The sequence below is a fragment of the Falco rusticolus genome, chromosome 10 (genome assembly GCF_015220075.1).
Source record: "Falco rusticolus isolate bFalRus1 chromosome 10, bFalRus1.pri, whole genome shotgun sequence".
Classification (NCBI taxonomy): Eukaryota; Metazoa; Chordata; class Aves; order Falconiformes; family Falconidae; genus Falco; species Falco rusticolus.
This window is the reverse complement of record NC_051196.1, coordinates 12,039,477-12,057,066: the sequence shown is the minus strand read 5'-3', so window position 1 is coordinate 12,057,066 and position 17,590 is coordinate 12,039,477. Positions and strand designations below refer to the sequence as shown.

At 49.7% G+C, this 17,590-nt stretch overlaps 1 protein-coding gene across 1 annotated transcript in view; it reads right to left on the bottom strand.

Moving 5' to 3' along the window:
• The window catches only part of WT1 (WT1 transcription factor), a 35,874-nt gene that overhangs the window by 14,367 nt on the left and 3,917 nt on the right, over positions 1-17,590 (bottom strand). Inside the window, exons 2-5 of the mRNA XM_037403368.1 lie at positions 16,780-16,902; positions 16,460-16,562; positions 10,625-10,702; positions 1,242-1,344 (exon numbers count right to left, since the gene is read on the bottom strand). Of these exons, the coding sequence (XP_037259265.1) occupies positions 1,242-1,344; positions 10,625-10,702; positions 16,460-16,562; positions 16,780-16,902 (407 nt within the window). The remainder of the gene's footprint in view (positions 1-1,241; positions 1,345-10,624; positions 10,703-16,459; positions 16,563-16,779; positions 16,903-17,590) is intronic.

Sequence of the window (17,590 nt, the reverse complement as noted above, 5' to 3'; positions counted from 1 at the left end):
ATACTGCAAACAGGCAGTTTTATTTTATTCTACATTAACAAAGTATAACCTTAGTATAACTTAACCTGTTCTTTGCACAGAGTATAACAATTATTTGAAGGTGAAACACAGTGAACTCTACTTATTAAATTCTCTCAGAGTATTTATATGCACGACTAAATGGACCACATTTTGACCTCACGTATAATCACATAATCCTGGAAGAACATTCACTGGTGTATGAAACAGTTTCAGGCTTATACCACTGTAAGAGATAAGAGCACAAGCCAGAGTACCATCCTCCTCTCTATTTTAAATATTCATACGAAGTTAAAGGACAGGGAAATTAATGTTCTGAGTTAACACAAATAGGTAAAAAACAAAACAAGAAAGACTGTCTAGGTGGAGCTGGTGAATAGTTCAGCCTTAATGCATTTTGGCCACTGCCACAACGTTCCATCAAAGACAATCTTTTCCTTCTGGGACAATTAACTTCCTTAAACAATGTCCACTGCTTACTTTTATTCACTCAACAAAAGCTGGCTCACAAGCCTATTTCTGAGAGCTTGCCACTGAATAATGACTTGTTAAACTATACAGAAAAGGAAAAGGAGAAAAGACGCCATCTAAAAACATTGATGCATGTTGACAACACACAGCAACACAGAGACAGATACTATGTAATGACTTTGCCATCAGTTTTAAGAAAGTACATCTTTCACAGTGGCATTTATTGATGGTATGACTGTTTTAGAATGGGAGGAAATTAACTCCCATGAATGGTAAGTTCCTTCCAAATATTCACTAATTACTTTGTCATTAGGAAACAATCACTTATTATATTTTGTTTTAAGGAAATACGTTTGAATTAGTAAAGTTTCAGAAATCCATAAAAGCAAAATGTCATCTAATACTTTCTTATATACAGTTATCAGACATAATCCATTGTAACCACAGACGCTTGACAGCCAAAGCGATTGGAGTTAGAAGGTGGAAACCGGATCATATATTTTGGACCATCCTGAGAAGCTGGTAAGGAATATTGCCTCGCAGATACACTTTAGAAGAAATACACAATTCTAAATGACTGTGTCAGAAAGATACCTTACATTATACTTCAATGGCTTCAGTGAAGTCAGGACACTTATGTCAAGCATTTCTTGGTAACGCAGGGAAACCGCAAATCAAGGACAGAATTATAAAAACCATGATAAACAGTCAGCAGCTTTACTCCCCTATAAAGAATGCCCTACCATACTCACTTGTATGCCTCTAAAAACTCCATGGGTGTGTATTCTGTATTGGGCCCCACAGCTGTATAACATGGGAGCGCTGTGGTTCTCATTTTCATATCCTGCTGTATGGCTGTAAATAAAGAGGGAAATAATGGAAAAATTAAATATTTTTCAGTACTCAGCTCCACGTGACAGGTTTCGTTTCTTAAGTCAGTGACAATGTATGCAGAGTTTGCTTCTATAGCTTGGATATCCAAGTTCAAATGAAATTCACCAAAGGAAGCCTGCTCTGGCTTTGCATGGTGCTGCTCCCGCTGGCACAATGCAATGACTCCATACATACATCTAGTAGTAGCCATTAAGACAGTCCAGTACAAAAAAAACAAAAAAAAACCCAAAAAACAAATATCATTAACTCTTATGTATTTCCACAAAGATTTTAGGTAAGAGAAAAAATCCACATAGCAGCATAACTGTGTCATGTGCACATATACACATTATTTATCAGTTGAATGTGGGGCTGACTATTGCTAATATCTTTTGGAATGAGCAAAATGCCTCAAGTTTCACATTAAGTGCAGTGGATTTTTGTCAGCACCTCATGACTCAGATATTACCAGATACTACCAAGAAAGTGATGACATTTATAAGAATAGCAGTCATGTACTCATAAACAGAGATTACAAACCAGTGTCCAAATTATTTATCCCACATATCAGCTTGCAGGATGCGCTACAAATGAACCCTTCATAAAAATTAAAAAAAAAACAACCCAAAACCAGGTTATACCTTTCTTCTAGGTATAAATTTTCAAGATTCCTCATGCAGCATCATTACAATAATTTCAAAAATTTGTAACCTTTGTTGTGTTTTGGGGTGTCACAACCACACGTTTTATCTAATCGTGTTCTTCAAAAGCCTGTGTTCTCCTGTCCAGAACATTAGGAACATTGCTGTTTCTTGTTTGCAAACTTCTTAACATCAAAACTATGTAAATAAATTTTAGGTTTTATTTTTAAATTAATATGTTACACTAGCATGTACATTGCCACATGTATTAATATACACTGGCAACGGTAAGTGTTCATGTTTTACACCACGCTAGAAATTAGAAAGCCCAGAACAAAGCCCAAGGGCATGCAGCTAGGGACAAAGATGGATACATAGGATGTTATCCCAGGCTTTGCCAAATGCTTGCAATAGCAATTTGAAGGGGTCCCTGAGGCCCAGACGCTCATTTCACTGGTCCTTCCTTTCTCTTTACTCAAAGTTCATGTGCAGAGTAGAATTACAAGGAAGTTTTAAACCTCTTAAGTGATTTGCAGAACAGCCAGTGGAACTGGAATGCAGGAGACGTCTAAGAGGTTTGTGACCCTCGCTAAAGAGGAGGGGAGCAGTGCTTGTGAACAGCGCTTACTGCAGCATGGGGGTTGCGTTCCTCATTACACGTCCCCACAGTGGCTTGCAGGCTGCCACCTGGCAGATGTGTTCCTTTAGATCGCTTCCCTGGCTGCTTAAAATACTAGTTTCAAATCCTGGCTCCACCCGGCTACTCAAATCAAAAGGGACACCTTTTAGGAAGGTATGCTCTCTTTATTTCAATTTTAAGTGGCAAACAGGTGATCATAATGAAGTAAGTTATAGGGTGGCAGCAAGAAAGTATCTCTGATCTGTAGCAATATCTGTAATAATAAATAAAGGAAGATACCATTATCTGATTTAAATGGATTAAACTCTTTTCTATGTATGTAGCGCATCAGGCTAAATAGGGTGTCATCTCTGCTTAGGGCCCAGATGTGGCCTTTTGTTCCCTATCACAAGTAACAAATTACTATTTGCTCAGTTCAGGTTCCCCACCAGCAGGCAGCAAGTCCATAGATGTTAAAAAAAATGGCTGTAAAGCACCCAACCCAGGGTGATATCCATGCCGATCACAAATTAAACAGTGCACTTTAAAACAGAAATTAAATGAGAACTACCATTTGTACGGAGGAAGTCCTGCAGCAGAAGCTACTGACAGTATGTAACGTAGCAGCAAATCAAGGGTAAACATGAACTTCGGCATTAGTCACCCCAAGTAACCATGTAACCTCTCATTCACGCCTCTACTACCAACTTTACACATTACAATAAAAATAATACACAAAACAGATAGGAAGAATTAGATAAGAAGAATTCCCAGGACAGAAACTTTAGGAGGAAGAACAGGAATAGGCAGTGAAAGCTTATACCATGAAACACAGCCTAACTTTCCCTCCAAACTCCCGTGGTTTTCATCTTTCAGTGATAACTGGTTTTGTAATGACCAGTCAGTTCTGAAATAATTCCCCCCCGGGAATAAAAAGCAGAACAAAGTCCCTGCCTGTGCCCTAAGGAGTGGCTCTGTGAATGGGAGGTATCCTCCAGATGATCTCCATCTCAATTTTCATTGCACAGTTGGGAAGTCTTCCTCAGCCTTCAGCTTTTTTCATATTTCCTCCCAGTATTTCTAGTTATACCTCACTAAAACTGCACATACAACTGCAAAGCCTTAAAGATTAAAACCTGTTTTCTGAGCCTCTTGACCCATAACATACTAAGTACTTAACCAGCTCCCTAGGAGAGATGCTTTAATAACCAGGAACCCTAGTTCCCATTTTACATTGGGCACGTTTCCATCAGCATTGGCTGGTACTCAGCGTGGTCATATGGATGATGACAGCAAAATGGATCTGTGAGATTTCTCAGTTAAAATGCTATTTATTCACTACGAAGCACTATGGAATAATCCGACCTTCGGGGAGATAGAAAATAACAGGTGAATGTTCTTTCCAGTCAGTGGAGAAACTGGAACACTGAAGGAGGAGTTTTCACAAACCATCCCTACGCCACCGCTCTCCTGAGCTTCAACCTTCACTCTGCATCGATAGTAACCTCACTGTGAAATACAATTTTTTAAGTCTCCTAAATACATTACTGAAACTCAAACACCTGCTTTATTGCATACAACAGATGATGATCAGATGCAATGCCACATACATGAGTAATACAAGTATTACTTAAATTTAATTTAAGATGAATTTTACCTGCAGTACATTAACTAAATGGAAGTCTTAAGAGGATAGGAGATTCTTTAACTTTCACCTTTTCTAGTCTGTGTTTAACTAGGCAAAGAGACAATGCCTTATCATAGTCACACAATCATTTAGGTTGGAAAAGACCTTTAAGATCATCAAGTCCAACCGTTAACCTGGCACTGCCAAGTCCATCACTAAATCGTGTCCCTACGTGCCACATGTACACGTCTTTCAAATACCTCCAGGGATGGTGACCCAACCACTTCCCTAGGGTTACACTTAGGCCACCAAACCCACCAGCATAACAATGAAGATTTGTCCTAAGAGCCTCTGAGGACTAGACAACAGCCTAGATCTCCACCAAAGCACTGCAATGTGTACACTGTACACCCCAGGTCTGCTAATAATATTTGCATTATAAATTAGAAAGAAGATGCATTAGAGATTGTCCTGCCCTGTTCAGATGAACAGCGATAATCCAGGGTAGGTAAACACTGATACTTTGGGAGTGACAGGCTTCTGGGACCAGGAGCCACGTGTTCTCTCCCAGCAGGATGGGCTGCTCAGGCAACACCACAGCAGCCTGGAGACCTGCCAAGGGAGCTGCTCGCTGCCCTGCTGCAAGTGCACTCAGAGCACGGCTGAGAGCGCTGCCAAAGCTGCTACGCTGCGTCTTCCCCGGCTCCACGGGCTGAGCAGCCCCCAGCAGAAATTCAGCTAAGCCCAGGGGGCTAATCAGGGGGAGAACAGTTGAATTAATCAAAGAAGAAGAAGAAAAAAAATTTTTTTAAATCCCCAGTAAGGCCCAGAGTTACAGTTTGGAGAGACACTAGAGCAACTCCTCCCTCCACAAGTTCTAAAAGGAGTCAAAACTAAGCAAGACTTGATGCAGCCAAACGGGCCTGCCAGGATCCAACAGACATTTTTGTTTGAGCACAGACGGAAGGATTTGGCCTCACAGCCTGGTTCTGCCTTTACTCGTAAATATACAACTCCCTTTAACTTCGATGGGAACTACACAAAGGCAGAACCAGATGATAAATATTTAGAATTCAAGTTAGTTGGTGAAAAAAAAGGACCTGGTGTATTTTTTTCTGTGGTTCTAGGCAGTCAGAAACAGACCTGGAAACACAGCCATAAAATGTAACTCTAGGTAACTGGGAATGTAAAGCGCCGAGCAAGAGCTCGGTGTGCGTTGCAGGAGTATTTAGAAGTGCTTGCGTTTACCATTAGCCCAGCAAATCCTTAGCACTCGGAGAGTAGCTCTTTTAAAATGATTAATCACAAAGTTGAACAGATTGTACAAAGATTCATAAAAATGAAGGTTTTACCGATGAGAATGTGTGATGGAAAACAGAGCAGCTTTAGAGAGTTGTATCAATCTAAGTGGTTATAAAAAAAACTCATAAAAGATGTCATTCTAATCTGAAAATTTTAAAAAATAATCAAGCTGCAATTTCTCTCTCACACCATTTTTACTTTGTTAACTGAAATTGTCTGTCTAATGTATAAAGCAGTTACAACTTAATCTGAAGAGTTAAGCTTTTTATTATTATTTCGTAAACCAAAAAAGGGAAGCTTTAGGGCATACTGAGGAGAGCTAGAAAATTTCAGACGAAACGTGAATACACGTTGATTCATGAGATTCAGACTTGGAAGAATAAAAAAAGCCAGAAAGCAAGATTACATAAAACAGGCACCACATTAAGCCTCAATTTAATTGTGTTTCAATGCAGGAACAGGAATTTTAGGGTTTAGAAACAGAGCCAAAAATGAGGCAAAGTGAGGGTGTGGGCTAGTCCCGTTGATAACAGAACATAAAGGAAGAGAAGTAGAGTTAATTCCCTCTGCTAAGATATTTACCATCCTAGCACCCTGGGAAAAATATGTATGGAGACAGCAAAAAGATTCTGATTAGTTATATAGAAGATCATGTTTCTGCCTGTTTTTTGTCTAATACTGTAACGGAGGGTGGAGTATAAAGCTGCATTTTTATCTGCACTTTCCAAGGCAAAGGAATATTAAAAAATGTGATTTCACAGATTACAGCCCTTCTGCCACCTTCAATGAGAAAACCAGCTGGCTGATGAAAGGAAGGCACGGGAGATTCAGGGGACCCCAGTCTCTCCGACTTCAACAGTCTTTGTTTGGTTTGGGTTTTTTTTACCACTGACCCAAGTGGAATCAGGATTTCACCCAACACTTCCCTTCAGCATGAGACCCTCAGCTATCAGTGGGAAAGGGGAAATTCAGGATTAGAGACAATAGGTCATTGTCCATTTCTAATTCATCTTGATTGCAGAACTGAACCCAAGTAGGAAGTTCTGCACCTCCAGATTTTACTACCGCCACCACCAAAGCTAAACAGAAAAACCTTTACAATTCACTCCTAGACAAATAAGTTTTCACTGTCTTGTTTTAGATGCAATTTTAATAGCGTTTCACAGAGATGATACCTAATTCTCCTTTCAGCGAGCCAGAGCAAACAGCAACAAATTCAAATTTCCACAGAACACACTATTTAACACCCAAGCAAAACCAAAAGGGAAAAAACCAAATTTTGTCTGGTTATAGACTATATTTCAGATGACTATTGGAAATATGGATCAAAAATTTTTACTCAAGCAGCTGAAGAGACAACTATGCAGTATTTCTGTCAAGTCTTGCTGTTGGGTATGCAGCTACACTTTTTGCCTACAGTGCCATATCATTTCCTGCTTGCTATAAGTTATATCTGTGTCACTTCCATACAGAACTCATCAAAATATCAAGGAGGGGTTTATAGTCATGAGGTCCACCTCTACAATGACACTATGAAGGGAAGCAGTATTTTCCACATTGGACAAATAAGAAAGCAACACAAAAATATTAAAGACAGAAGCTGAAGGGGAAGGTGTCCACTGACGTGGGACGCTCATTTTGAGATGTCTGGGACACAGGTTCTCAGGGTAATAAACAAAGGACCCACTGACTTTCCTGCAAGAGTATAAATCTGATCTCAGCTGCTCCAAACAAGATACCACAAAATGAGGAACAAACCATCTGCAAATAATCTGAAGAGATAAAATCCAGCCCCACCGTGATGTTCACTGACTTTAACCACGAAGCTTTCCTTTCAGATCCCTGAGGCTGCCAGTTTGTGTGACAGCTCTCGCAGACAAGCCAGCCCTCCCTCTTGTCTACCCAGAGTTCAGAAGGTGACAGAGCAGTTGTGGACAAACAGGCCACACATAATCAACAGACGAGCTCCCAAGGCACCGTTCTTCCCTCACACGAGTTACAAGCACAGCTTGGGCATTCAGAGCCTAAGTGACAATCTACAACTCTACAACACAGACTCAGTTCGTCTGGACTATGTGGTAGCTGTAGTGGGTTCGCCAGGGATGACAACTTGCAGACAGAAGATCAATTTGGGCCATCAGACCTCCTTTGGTTTGCCAGCAAGTAAAAACATCTAGAATCCATGACTGCAGCCTTTTCTATCTGCTTCCCCGTTTACACCTCTCTCCCCTTCCCCTGCCAGGCTATCACGCTGTTGTACTCTGCCAGAGGTCAACATCTCTGTACACCTTGTGTGTCTTTCTCTACCACGTAGTGCTGGCTGGCCAGGGACTCCACACCCTTTGCTGCGCACCTCTGCTCGTCGCTGAGGCCGTGCCTTCTGCAGTTCCCTAACGCTTACACCTACTGAAAGCTCTCAAAGACCAAAACCCACTGAGACAAAGAAAATTCTTGCCCTCAATTCCAATATCCGACACTGAAATACCTGGGAAGGAAAAAAACATTCAGGAAAAAAAAAGTCTTCCAAGGCCTTAAAGCCATAGGCTGAAGCAGGCTCTGAGAAGATAAAATAATTCAATAGTTGAGCTGCCAGGCTCCTGCTTCAGGTCACACACAAACAGGGCTGTTGGTAAGCCTGCAGCCCGACAGGAATGGGTATCACAATGAGCGAAAAGGACACGGCTTCGGCCACCTGACAGTATCCCTTGCCAGATTTCAAACTTTTAATCTGGAGTGAGGCGATTCTGGAGCTGGTCAGTCAAATACTGGCAAGAATGTAAACAGCTAAAACCAGAACGCTCTTGGCTAAACTGCTAGATAACTTCAGCGCAGAAGCGGCTAACTACCTCTACCTGAACTGCGTGGCAACAGCTTCATTCCAGCACATTAAACTTATGCTGAACACGAACCCAGAAAGCAAGCTGCTGAACTGATCCTCTGTCAAGTAAAATGCATGTGACCCGTAAGTTTTATATAACTGTAGAGTCCTTTATTTGCAAAACTCAGCGGTAATGTTTTCTTCCTTCTTGTAACACGCAGAAGTCTTATTGAAGCCAGGAAGAAGTGCTAGGGAGAACTCAAGGCAAGGAGCTAAACAAGGACTGTCATCGTTGGACAGAATCTAGAAGCTCCATATTTCAACAGAAAGATTGCTTCCAAAATTCTTAAATTCCAACTACAAGATTGAGAAAAGTATCTGAAATACTAAACGCCTGGAAATCACTTATGAACAGTTCATATATTTTAAAGATGTAAATCTTGGGAAGAATACCTTATGTTCATGGCAACTGAGATTGGAGGTACTGTGTATTGTAACTCTCAGCCAGAAAAGACAGATAACTATTTTGGCTCGTATTACCAGTGATGAGGCTATGTCTAGCACTGATTTTCCACAGATTCTACAATCTTGGCCTATACCAAAACTTTCAGCTTTGTTTTACCATAGATCATTCATCTTGATTTCTCCCCCCCGCCCCCTTTCATGCATCCTAGGTCACATAGTTTACACTGCTAACAGTCTGACTCCTGGACAAGTAAGAAGCCATTTATTTTGTTCAGTACTCCTTTAATATTTCTATTGTGTCTTTTTTATTTATTTATTTATTTATTATTTTACTGAGTTCCCCAAAGAATAACCTCTTCCTTGCTTTAATAACTTGGACCTCAGTCAAGGTTGATGAGTTTCTCCATTTTGCAGGATATTTTCCTCAGAAGAGACAAAACAGTGTCTAATATTGCAATGACTGATCTTTAAAGGGTACAGTTTAAAGAGGAAATAAAAAAGACTTATAAAAAACCAAGAGTAGGAAATAACCTTTAAAAAGAAAGGATTGGCAGCAAAGACACCGATCGGTACACAACAGTAGGCTCTGGGGATCTTCTCTAACCACGAGAGCTCCTCGACAGATCTCTTCAGGCTCAATTCTGTTGTTCATGTCAATACCGGCAATTTGCGACGCTACTGTCTGTTCCCTCCAACCTTCACAGGCCACTTGTGAATGAGCTGGAAGCAGCCCCACAGTATGTTTTCCTCCACCACACTACAGCACTGGACACAAAGCCTGTCTTGGACAAGGTTTTCACATTTATGGACAAGGACATGACAGCATAGATGGATGCGGGCTTTCCTAGGCTTCCATGTGGGCTTTTCTAGGCTTCCACCATCCGCTTGAGGAGGCTGCACATGCTTCGAGAGAACTTCTCCAAGCCAGCCAGTGCTACCTACCTCGGGCAGGGGACCTCTCATTGCCACTTTGCTGCCCACAGCAGAGCTGGCAACCTTTGGCTTCGCCTCGGCCAAGGCCAAAAGGTGGCTCTTTTGCTCACGGCGGCACTCGTCGGTGACACGAGGCACAGCAGCGCCAGCCTATCCCCGCCGGCCTTACAGGACAGCGGGCGCGGCGGGGACCGGGGCACCGGCGGCTCCGCGCCACCTCCCCGGTTCCTCTCCCTTTGCCCCGGCCCCGGCCGGCAGAGCGGGAGGCCGGGGGCCGCGGGGGCGATGCCCCTCGGGCCGGGGCAGCGGGGGCCGGGGCAGCGGGGGCCGGGGCAGCGGGGGCCGGGGCAGCGGGGGCCGGGGCAGCGGGGGCCGGGGCAGCGGGGGCCGGGGCCGGGCAGCGCCGCCCCCCCAGCGGCCGCCACCCCGGCGGGGCCCCGCGGCGCCTCGGGGCCTTCCTGCCCGCCCAGCGGCAGGAAGCCCCGCGGGGGAGGCGGGCCGGAGCCTCTTCCCGGCAGGTGGGAGGGCGACAATGGCCGGGAGGAAGGAAGCCGGGAGGCGGCAGGGCCGGGACACAGGACGCAGGGCCTGGCGAAGGGAGGGAAAGGGAAGAGGGATGGTGGGAAGGGGCGACAGCTCGAGGAGCGGAGCGCGGAGGGGCCGCAGCTGCCCCGGCCCCTCGCTCTGGGCCCGGCACTGCGGGGGCTCACAGGCCGCGGGGCCGCCGTCGAGCTGGGCGGTGGCTGTCCGTGCTGGGGAGCGGGTGCCAGTGGTGAACTAGGGGGGAAGGTCTGCACGGTACTGCAGCTACACCGGGGCGAAAGGTGAAGTAAATAAAAAAGGATAAAGCACCTTACCCCTTCAGTGTGGAGCCCAAGTTCATTTGGTTCCATGTCATGCATTCAAGCTGTGAGGTCATTTGGTACAAATTGTCACTGTTGGGAAAATGCGGAGAATTAGAACTAAAATGACAGCCGTCAAAGAAAAAACAATACATCAAGGCAGCAATATTTTCCTTCGTTATGGTTTTTCAATATATAACAGCAGAAAGTCGATTTATTTTATATAACCCCTTTTACCGACGTATTATCGATTTTTAAAACAGCAAAAGGAAACAAAAGAAAAGAATGGCTATGGGCTGAAAAGTCTCTTTGCATCTGCAAGCCCGTCCATTTGTAAATAGCTGGAAGTGGAGGCGTAAAACTCTTTCCTTACAGAAAAGCAATATCCGATATTGACACACTGAAATTAATGAAACGAATATAGGCACCCCGGCGGGCTAACGAAGCAGATTATTTGTTTTTTAAAAAAGCAAATCTGTTAGCTGTTCTAACCAGGAGTGTGAGAGACCACGTGGTTAATGGAGTGAAACAGCTATCGTGACTCGTGATGGATGTTACTACATAGAGGGGCTTGACAAGCAGGAGAAAAATGGAGTGGCCGCGCGATAAGCGCAGCTCCCCGCGGGAACACGCTCCCGCCCCGCCGGCACACACCGCGCCGGGCGGCCCAGGCAGCAGCGCGGCCGCGCAGCCCGGCCCCGGGCCCCGCCGAGCGCCCCGCCGAGCCCGGCCGAACCCCGCCCGGCCGCCCCCCCCAAGGGCCGAGGGCTGCCCGCGGAGCCGGCGAGGCCGAGCAGGCGCCCCGGGCCGAGCCGCGGGGCTCCCGGGACGCAGCTCCCCGCCGCCGCGCAGGCTCGGCCCGGCGGGGGGGGAAGGAGGCGGGAGCCCCCGGGGCTTTCAGCCGCGCTCCGTGATTGATGCCGGGGAGCAGCCGCTCACAATAAGCGCGAGTCTCCCCGTTGATTAATTGCACCTAAATTCGCTGGACTTGTGCGGTGAATTTATATCGTTTTGTTATTAAAGAGGGTATTTTTTTGTTCTTATTCGTTTTCTTCGTGGCAGGTAGAAGAGACCTAAAAAAGTCAGATTCCAGTGGGAAGCTTTTGCATATAAAACCAAATTAAGTGACTTCAATCTCGAAGTATGCGTAATATCATTTGTCAGTATCACTGGACACTATTATTCATTAGTGTGTCTGAAGTGCTATTATGCTACTACAATGTCCTGCATATCAGCTCAGGAATTGTTAAACTCTCCCGCAGTTTCCCCATTCGCAACAGCAGTCCGTGCTGGTCTGTGCCAACTACGTTTTGCAATTCCACGAATTCTTCCTGTAATGCTGCTGTAATTAATTCCTCCAGGACCCTGATTTTTATTAGAAGTGCCCGCCCGATGCATTTACAGCAGGAGATTTCCCTTTAACTTTCTTTCGCTTGACAGTTCATTTATAAGAGCCTCCCCCACAATATCCACTTTTCCCCCTCCTTTGCTTTTTCATAAAGCAATACACTCATTCATCTTGTCACTAGCTCGCAGCCACTGTACCGCCTGCCGCCGGTGGGTGACAGCGTCCCAGACCAGCCGCCCCGAGCCCGGGCCGGTGCCCAGCGGCGCGGTGCAGCTCCCCGTCCGCACCTCCTGCTGCCCGCCCCGGCACGCAGCGCTGCGCTCCCGGGGCTGCGGCTCCCGCAGCGGCGGAGCCCGGGCCGGCCCCAGCCTCGGAGGGAGCCGGCGGGGACTCGGCCGGGCTGCGCGTCCTCCGAGGCGCTGCGAGCGGGGGCGAGAGGAGCCGCTCCGGCCGCTCAGTCCCGCTTGGCCGCGGCCGGGGCCTCTGGCTCAAGCGGCCACGCTGCCCTCGCACCCCCGTAGCCCTTCCCGCTGCGGTTGCGGCGGGGCAGGAGCGGGGGCAGGCAGTGCGGGGGGGAGCGGGCGCCGGCCGCGGCACCCCAAGCCAGCCCGGCTCGGACCCACGCCAGCCCGGCTCGGACCCACGCCAGCCCGGCTCGGACCCCACGCCAGCCCGGGCTCAGCACCCCAAAAGCACCCCACGCCAGCCCGGCTCAGGTCCACGCCAGCCCGGGCTCAGCACCCCAAAAGCACCCCAAACCAGCCCGGCTCGGCACCCCACGCCAGCCCGGCTCAGACCCACGCGAGCCCGGGACGGAGCCGAGCAGGGCGCGTTGCAGCGGCGCGACGTGGGGGGACGGAGCCGTTTGACTCGCGGCCCCGGGAGCGGACTCCCGCGGGATGCGCTGCGGCCCCTCGGCACGCCCGGGCGGGCTATGCCCCTGCCCTGGGAGGGCACCCCCACCCCCCTCCGAAGGGTTGCAGAGGGGGTGCGCGTGATCCCTGCCGCCGGCAGCGGCCAAGGGCAGAAGCGGGGGAAGCACCTTTCCTGCGGCGGTGCTGAGCCCGGGGCCCTGCGGCTTGTACCTCGGGAAGCGGGGCTGCCCGGGCTGTGCCAAGCCGTGCTGAGGCGGCCCTGGGACGGCGGCAGGTGGGCCCCGGTAAAAGCAAAGTCAGGCACGTTTGCCCGGGGGCCGTCGGGCACCGACGCAGGCTTAAACATCTCGCATCTGACAAGTGACAGAGAACAGGGCATCCCTAACTCCGTTTACACCTCGCCACGATCGACTATTGACAGTACCGTCCGATGATCTCATGGAATTAACAGCTCCTCTCCAAATCTCGGCTTTGGATGAGGTTTGAATGATTAGAAGGAGAGCGGGGTCTCCGGGGATATGCCTGCACCGATCCCAATCTGAATCCTTGGCCCTCCAAACGGACACAAAGACGACGCTAAAAATAACTTATTTTCATTACAGAGATGCTTTTAAAGAGAAACGAGAGGAAGGGGGGGGAACGTTCCTACAACGGGGATTAATGTAAGTTGGAGTGGAATAAAAGGAAGTCAACGCTGAGCAAAAAGGGAACTTAAAAGGAAACCAGTAGTAGATCATATAGAGTTTGTTTTGGCCTGCATTGCAGTATTGCCGAGTTCTTGACCTCTGCACAGAAAGAGCTATAATCTGAACCAAGACTCCTCCACTTTTAAAGTCTTTGTAAGTGTGACTCACAGTAAATTTTCAACATCGAGCATGTTTACTACATTAAACAGTGCGAGGTAGAAAAGTTCACATCACCATTTTAATGGACCCACAAATGCTAGTCATCTAGCGCACACTTGCAATCTGTGCGGGTTTGTCATCCATGTCCAGCTATCAACAACAGGCGCAGTACTCCTTGGCAGAGGAACGGGCTGCGCTATAAACACAGCGAGTAGTTGCCGAGGCGAGAGATTTCCGAGATACTTTTGCTTCCAGTGTAAGAATTACGATCTTTTAGCCATTTCTTCCAAGCTGTTGCCTTCCCGACGGCTTTGCCGTGGCCCGGGAGAGAAGGCACGGCAGCTGCGCGCTGCATCGGGGCGGCACCGCCGGGGTGGGCGCAGTCCCTTGCGCGCCCCGCGCAGCGGCCGCCCATGGGCGCAGGGAGGCGCGCAGCGGGCACGGGCACGGCGGCGGGCAGCCTCACCGCCCCATCCCTGCCGATGAGGCAACCGAGCCACCGGTCGTCAAAGCACAGCCGGCAAACTCCACCTGAGCCGCGAAAAGCAAAACAAACCTTCGCAAAGGAGGTGCGGAATAAATACGGTCTTAAAAAAAAAAATAAATAAAGTAACGATTTCGCCATATCAATATAAATATGGATAAAGACAGTGCGGTCGGTTTCCAGGCCGTTGGGGATGCGGCTAATGAGTCATGTCCGTTTCTGTACCGTAACTGCTCATCCACCGCCGTGACACCACTTTCTAGGAAGCACACTTGTGTAGCGGGAACCCCGGTGTCCCCAGGTGCTGTGGAAGGTGTGCGGGGGGACAGGGGAGGCCGTACCGAGCCCACCCACCCGTTCAGGCTTAGATGCAGGCACAGGCTTTGCACAGCTGCCCTCGACGTGGAACAAGTTCTGCCCTGATTTACACCCCCGCACATCAGTACGGGCTCGCGTGAGGTTTAAGGGCTTAAACCCTGATCCCACCGCAGCAGGCAGTAAACCTCCCAGGGAGCGGAGCGGTATCAGGGCTCGGCTCGGGGAGAAACAGGCTCCGCAGCGCTGCCCGTGCGCGCCGGGCTCCGCGCCCCGGAGCTGGGCGGGAGGTGGCGGCGGCGGGGCGATGCCAGGCTGGGCTCACCCCCCCACACACCCCCCCGGGGCACCTGGAGGTGGGAGCTCTCGGCAGAAGCAGCGGCTTCCGACGGGGATCGCACCTCCCCGGCCTGGGTGGCACCGCTCACCGCACAAACGGGCAGGGCCGGCGCGGGGGGGGGGGCGCCCGCCGTGCTCCCGCCTCCACCGGCGGCCCCGGCAGGGCGGCAGGGGCGAGCCCCGCGGGCTGCGGTGCTGAGGAGAGCGGTGGCTCCGAGCTGCCCTCCCCTAGCCTCCCTACACACCGTATTTATAGATTTCCCTACGAGGCGAGCAATCTCTGTCACTTCAGCGCAGGAGTTCGCCCCGCCAATTATTCTGCGAGCTAATCTCTCTGGATAGGCTTCTTTCCTTCCTTCATTACCTCATTCCCTCCTTCCCTTGACGTCAACTCACGTTCATTAGCAAAGTGGCTTCTGGAAGTGACAGAATTTTGTTGTCCCACGTCCAGTGTTGATTAATCAGAGATGATATAACCGGCCTACGAGAGGAGCCGCTCACAGCTTCCTTCGCGCAGGCATATTGTTTTGTATGCGAGAGTTACTTAGCAACTCCAAGATATGGGAGAGGCTCCAAGTTCACAAAAAGTTGAGGAATAAATTTTGGGGAACTTCTTTGCTCACTAAAGACGTTGTAAAACTGCAAGAGACACGCCCGGCCTCCATGCCAGACCAAAGAAAACGGGAAGCCGTGCTTGCCATGGACCTGTCTGTTGGCAAAGAGCGTTTGTGCTTCCAGCAAAGCTCCAGATGCACCTTTCTCCCGGCACGGAAATCCGATAGGTTTATTGTCCCGTTTTCAATAAATAACCTCCTTGCAGGCCAGTCCCTGTCGCTCCTGGGAGCCATTGGAAGGGCAAAACAAAGCCCCTGGACGGAGTCGAGTTTTCATTGCCTGTACCATGCTCTGCCCATCGTGCTGCGCACCGCTGAGCACTCCTGCACCTTCCCGGCCTCGGAGAAGAGCGGCTGGGGAGATCGCCAGCACCGGGTGCAGGGAGAAGGCACAGGGGCAGGGGCCAACCGGTGCACCTTGCAGGTCGGATCCTGCAGCTGGGGTGGACGCCCTGCGCTCCGCAGCCTGAGCCGGGGCAGAGGGGATGGGTGCAGTGTGGGGGTGCTGGGGACGGGCAGTGAGGGATGCTCTGGAGCGGGGTTTGGGGCAGGCTCTGCTGGTGGAGCCCCACAGCTGGGCTCTGCTGGCTGCCGTGGGCACCTGTCCCTGGCGTGGATGAGAGAAAATCCCAAACCCTTCGCACCAGAGGGTTCCAGGACTGGCATGTGCCAGGGAGGCCGGGCAGTCTGGCTCCTGCTTCCCAAAGGTGACCAGCACCTGCGGCCAGGGAGCAGCTCCCCCAAGCTTATACAGCTAGGCCCGGGGCAGAGGGTGCAGAATCTTTTCTCGTTTTGTGGTGGTTTTTTTTTTGTTGGGTGGGTGGATTGGGCTTTTTGGTTTGGTTTTTTTGTTGTTGTTGTTGTTTGTTTGGGGTTTTTCTACGTGTGAATCTATTTTTCTTTTGAGAAAGGAAAAAATATGTTTCCTTGCAGAAAGGAGAAAGCTGAACGGCATGCCGGGGAGAGACCACGTCCGAGCAACAACCCGCGCAAAAGGAGGCCAGGCAGAGCTCCCTGCCGGCGGAGGTACCTGTTGTAGGGGTTCCGCAGGAGCAGGGCCTGACTGCCCGTGCAGCTGTCAGTGGGGGTGTGACAACCATACACCGGGGGTGGCACCGAGTACTGCTGGTCCCCTGCGGAGAAAGCGGCAAAGAGTTAGCCCCTGTGGCCACCGGCTGGTCCCGCGCCCTGTGCTGCGAGGGGGCTGCAGGGTCCCGGGTCCCAGAGTTTTGGCAGCTCCAGCCCCGTGCCAGGCTTGCCGGGGCAGGTGAGGCGCAGTGGCACGACTCCGGAGTCATTCCAGATTGCCACCAGCGCCCTTTGGGACGGGCCCGCGGAGGCTGCAGTTACCTAGGGAGGGCTGCTGGCTGATGGGGTCCTCGTGTTTGAAGGAGTGGTTTGTAAACTGCGCGGCGTGGTGAGACGGCGTGTGGCCGTAGCTCGGGGTCCCGTCAAACGCCACGGTGCCATAACCTGCCGGAGAGACCACAGCGCCGTTAGGAGGTGCCACCAGCTTCCCACCAAGCCCCTTCGAGCAGGCGACAGGAGCCGCAGGTCCCCACCGCCATGCACCCACGGCACCGCAATACTTCGCACTTATCGCACCAGGTGGATCTGCCCCCGCTGCTGCTGCCCACGGCGAGGGAAAAACCACGGCCAGGCTGTGCCCCTTCCGTGGCTCCCCCCCCCGCCCCCCCCCGCACAGGCACCTCGTAGGGCTGCGGGCACGGGGCGGGGGGAGCCCCCCGGGACCCCCCCGGGCAGCGCCGGGCCGGGCAGCCCGCTCCGAGGGGCGGACAGTCGGAAGTCTCATTCGTGTTTAAAGAGAACAGATCGGCTTCGGTAATAAAAAGGATGTTTTCATTAATTGTTGTTCATATTAAAGAGGAAGATTCCCATCTGCTCAGCGTACTCCTCTGCCGTTTCCAATTTAGAAGTTACCCTTTAATCTTTCCTTTTTTTTTTTTTTTTTAAGAGCCGCTTTCTGAAGAGTCTGCAATAAAGAGGCGGAATGTTACATGCAAAAATAAAAACTCCTCCTTTCAGCGAAAACTGCTCTCCAAAATAATAAACAGGCTATTTTGTTTCCTACATCGAGCAGATTCAGATGGAAAGAGACCACCTCTGCTGACCCCGGGCCGCCACGAAATCGTAAATCAGG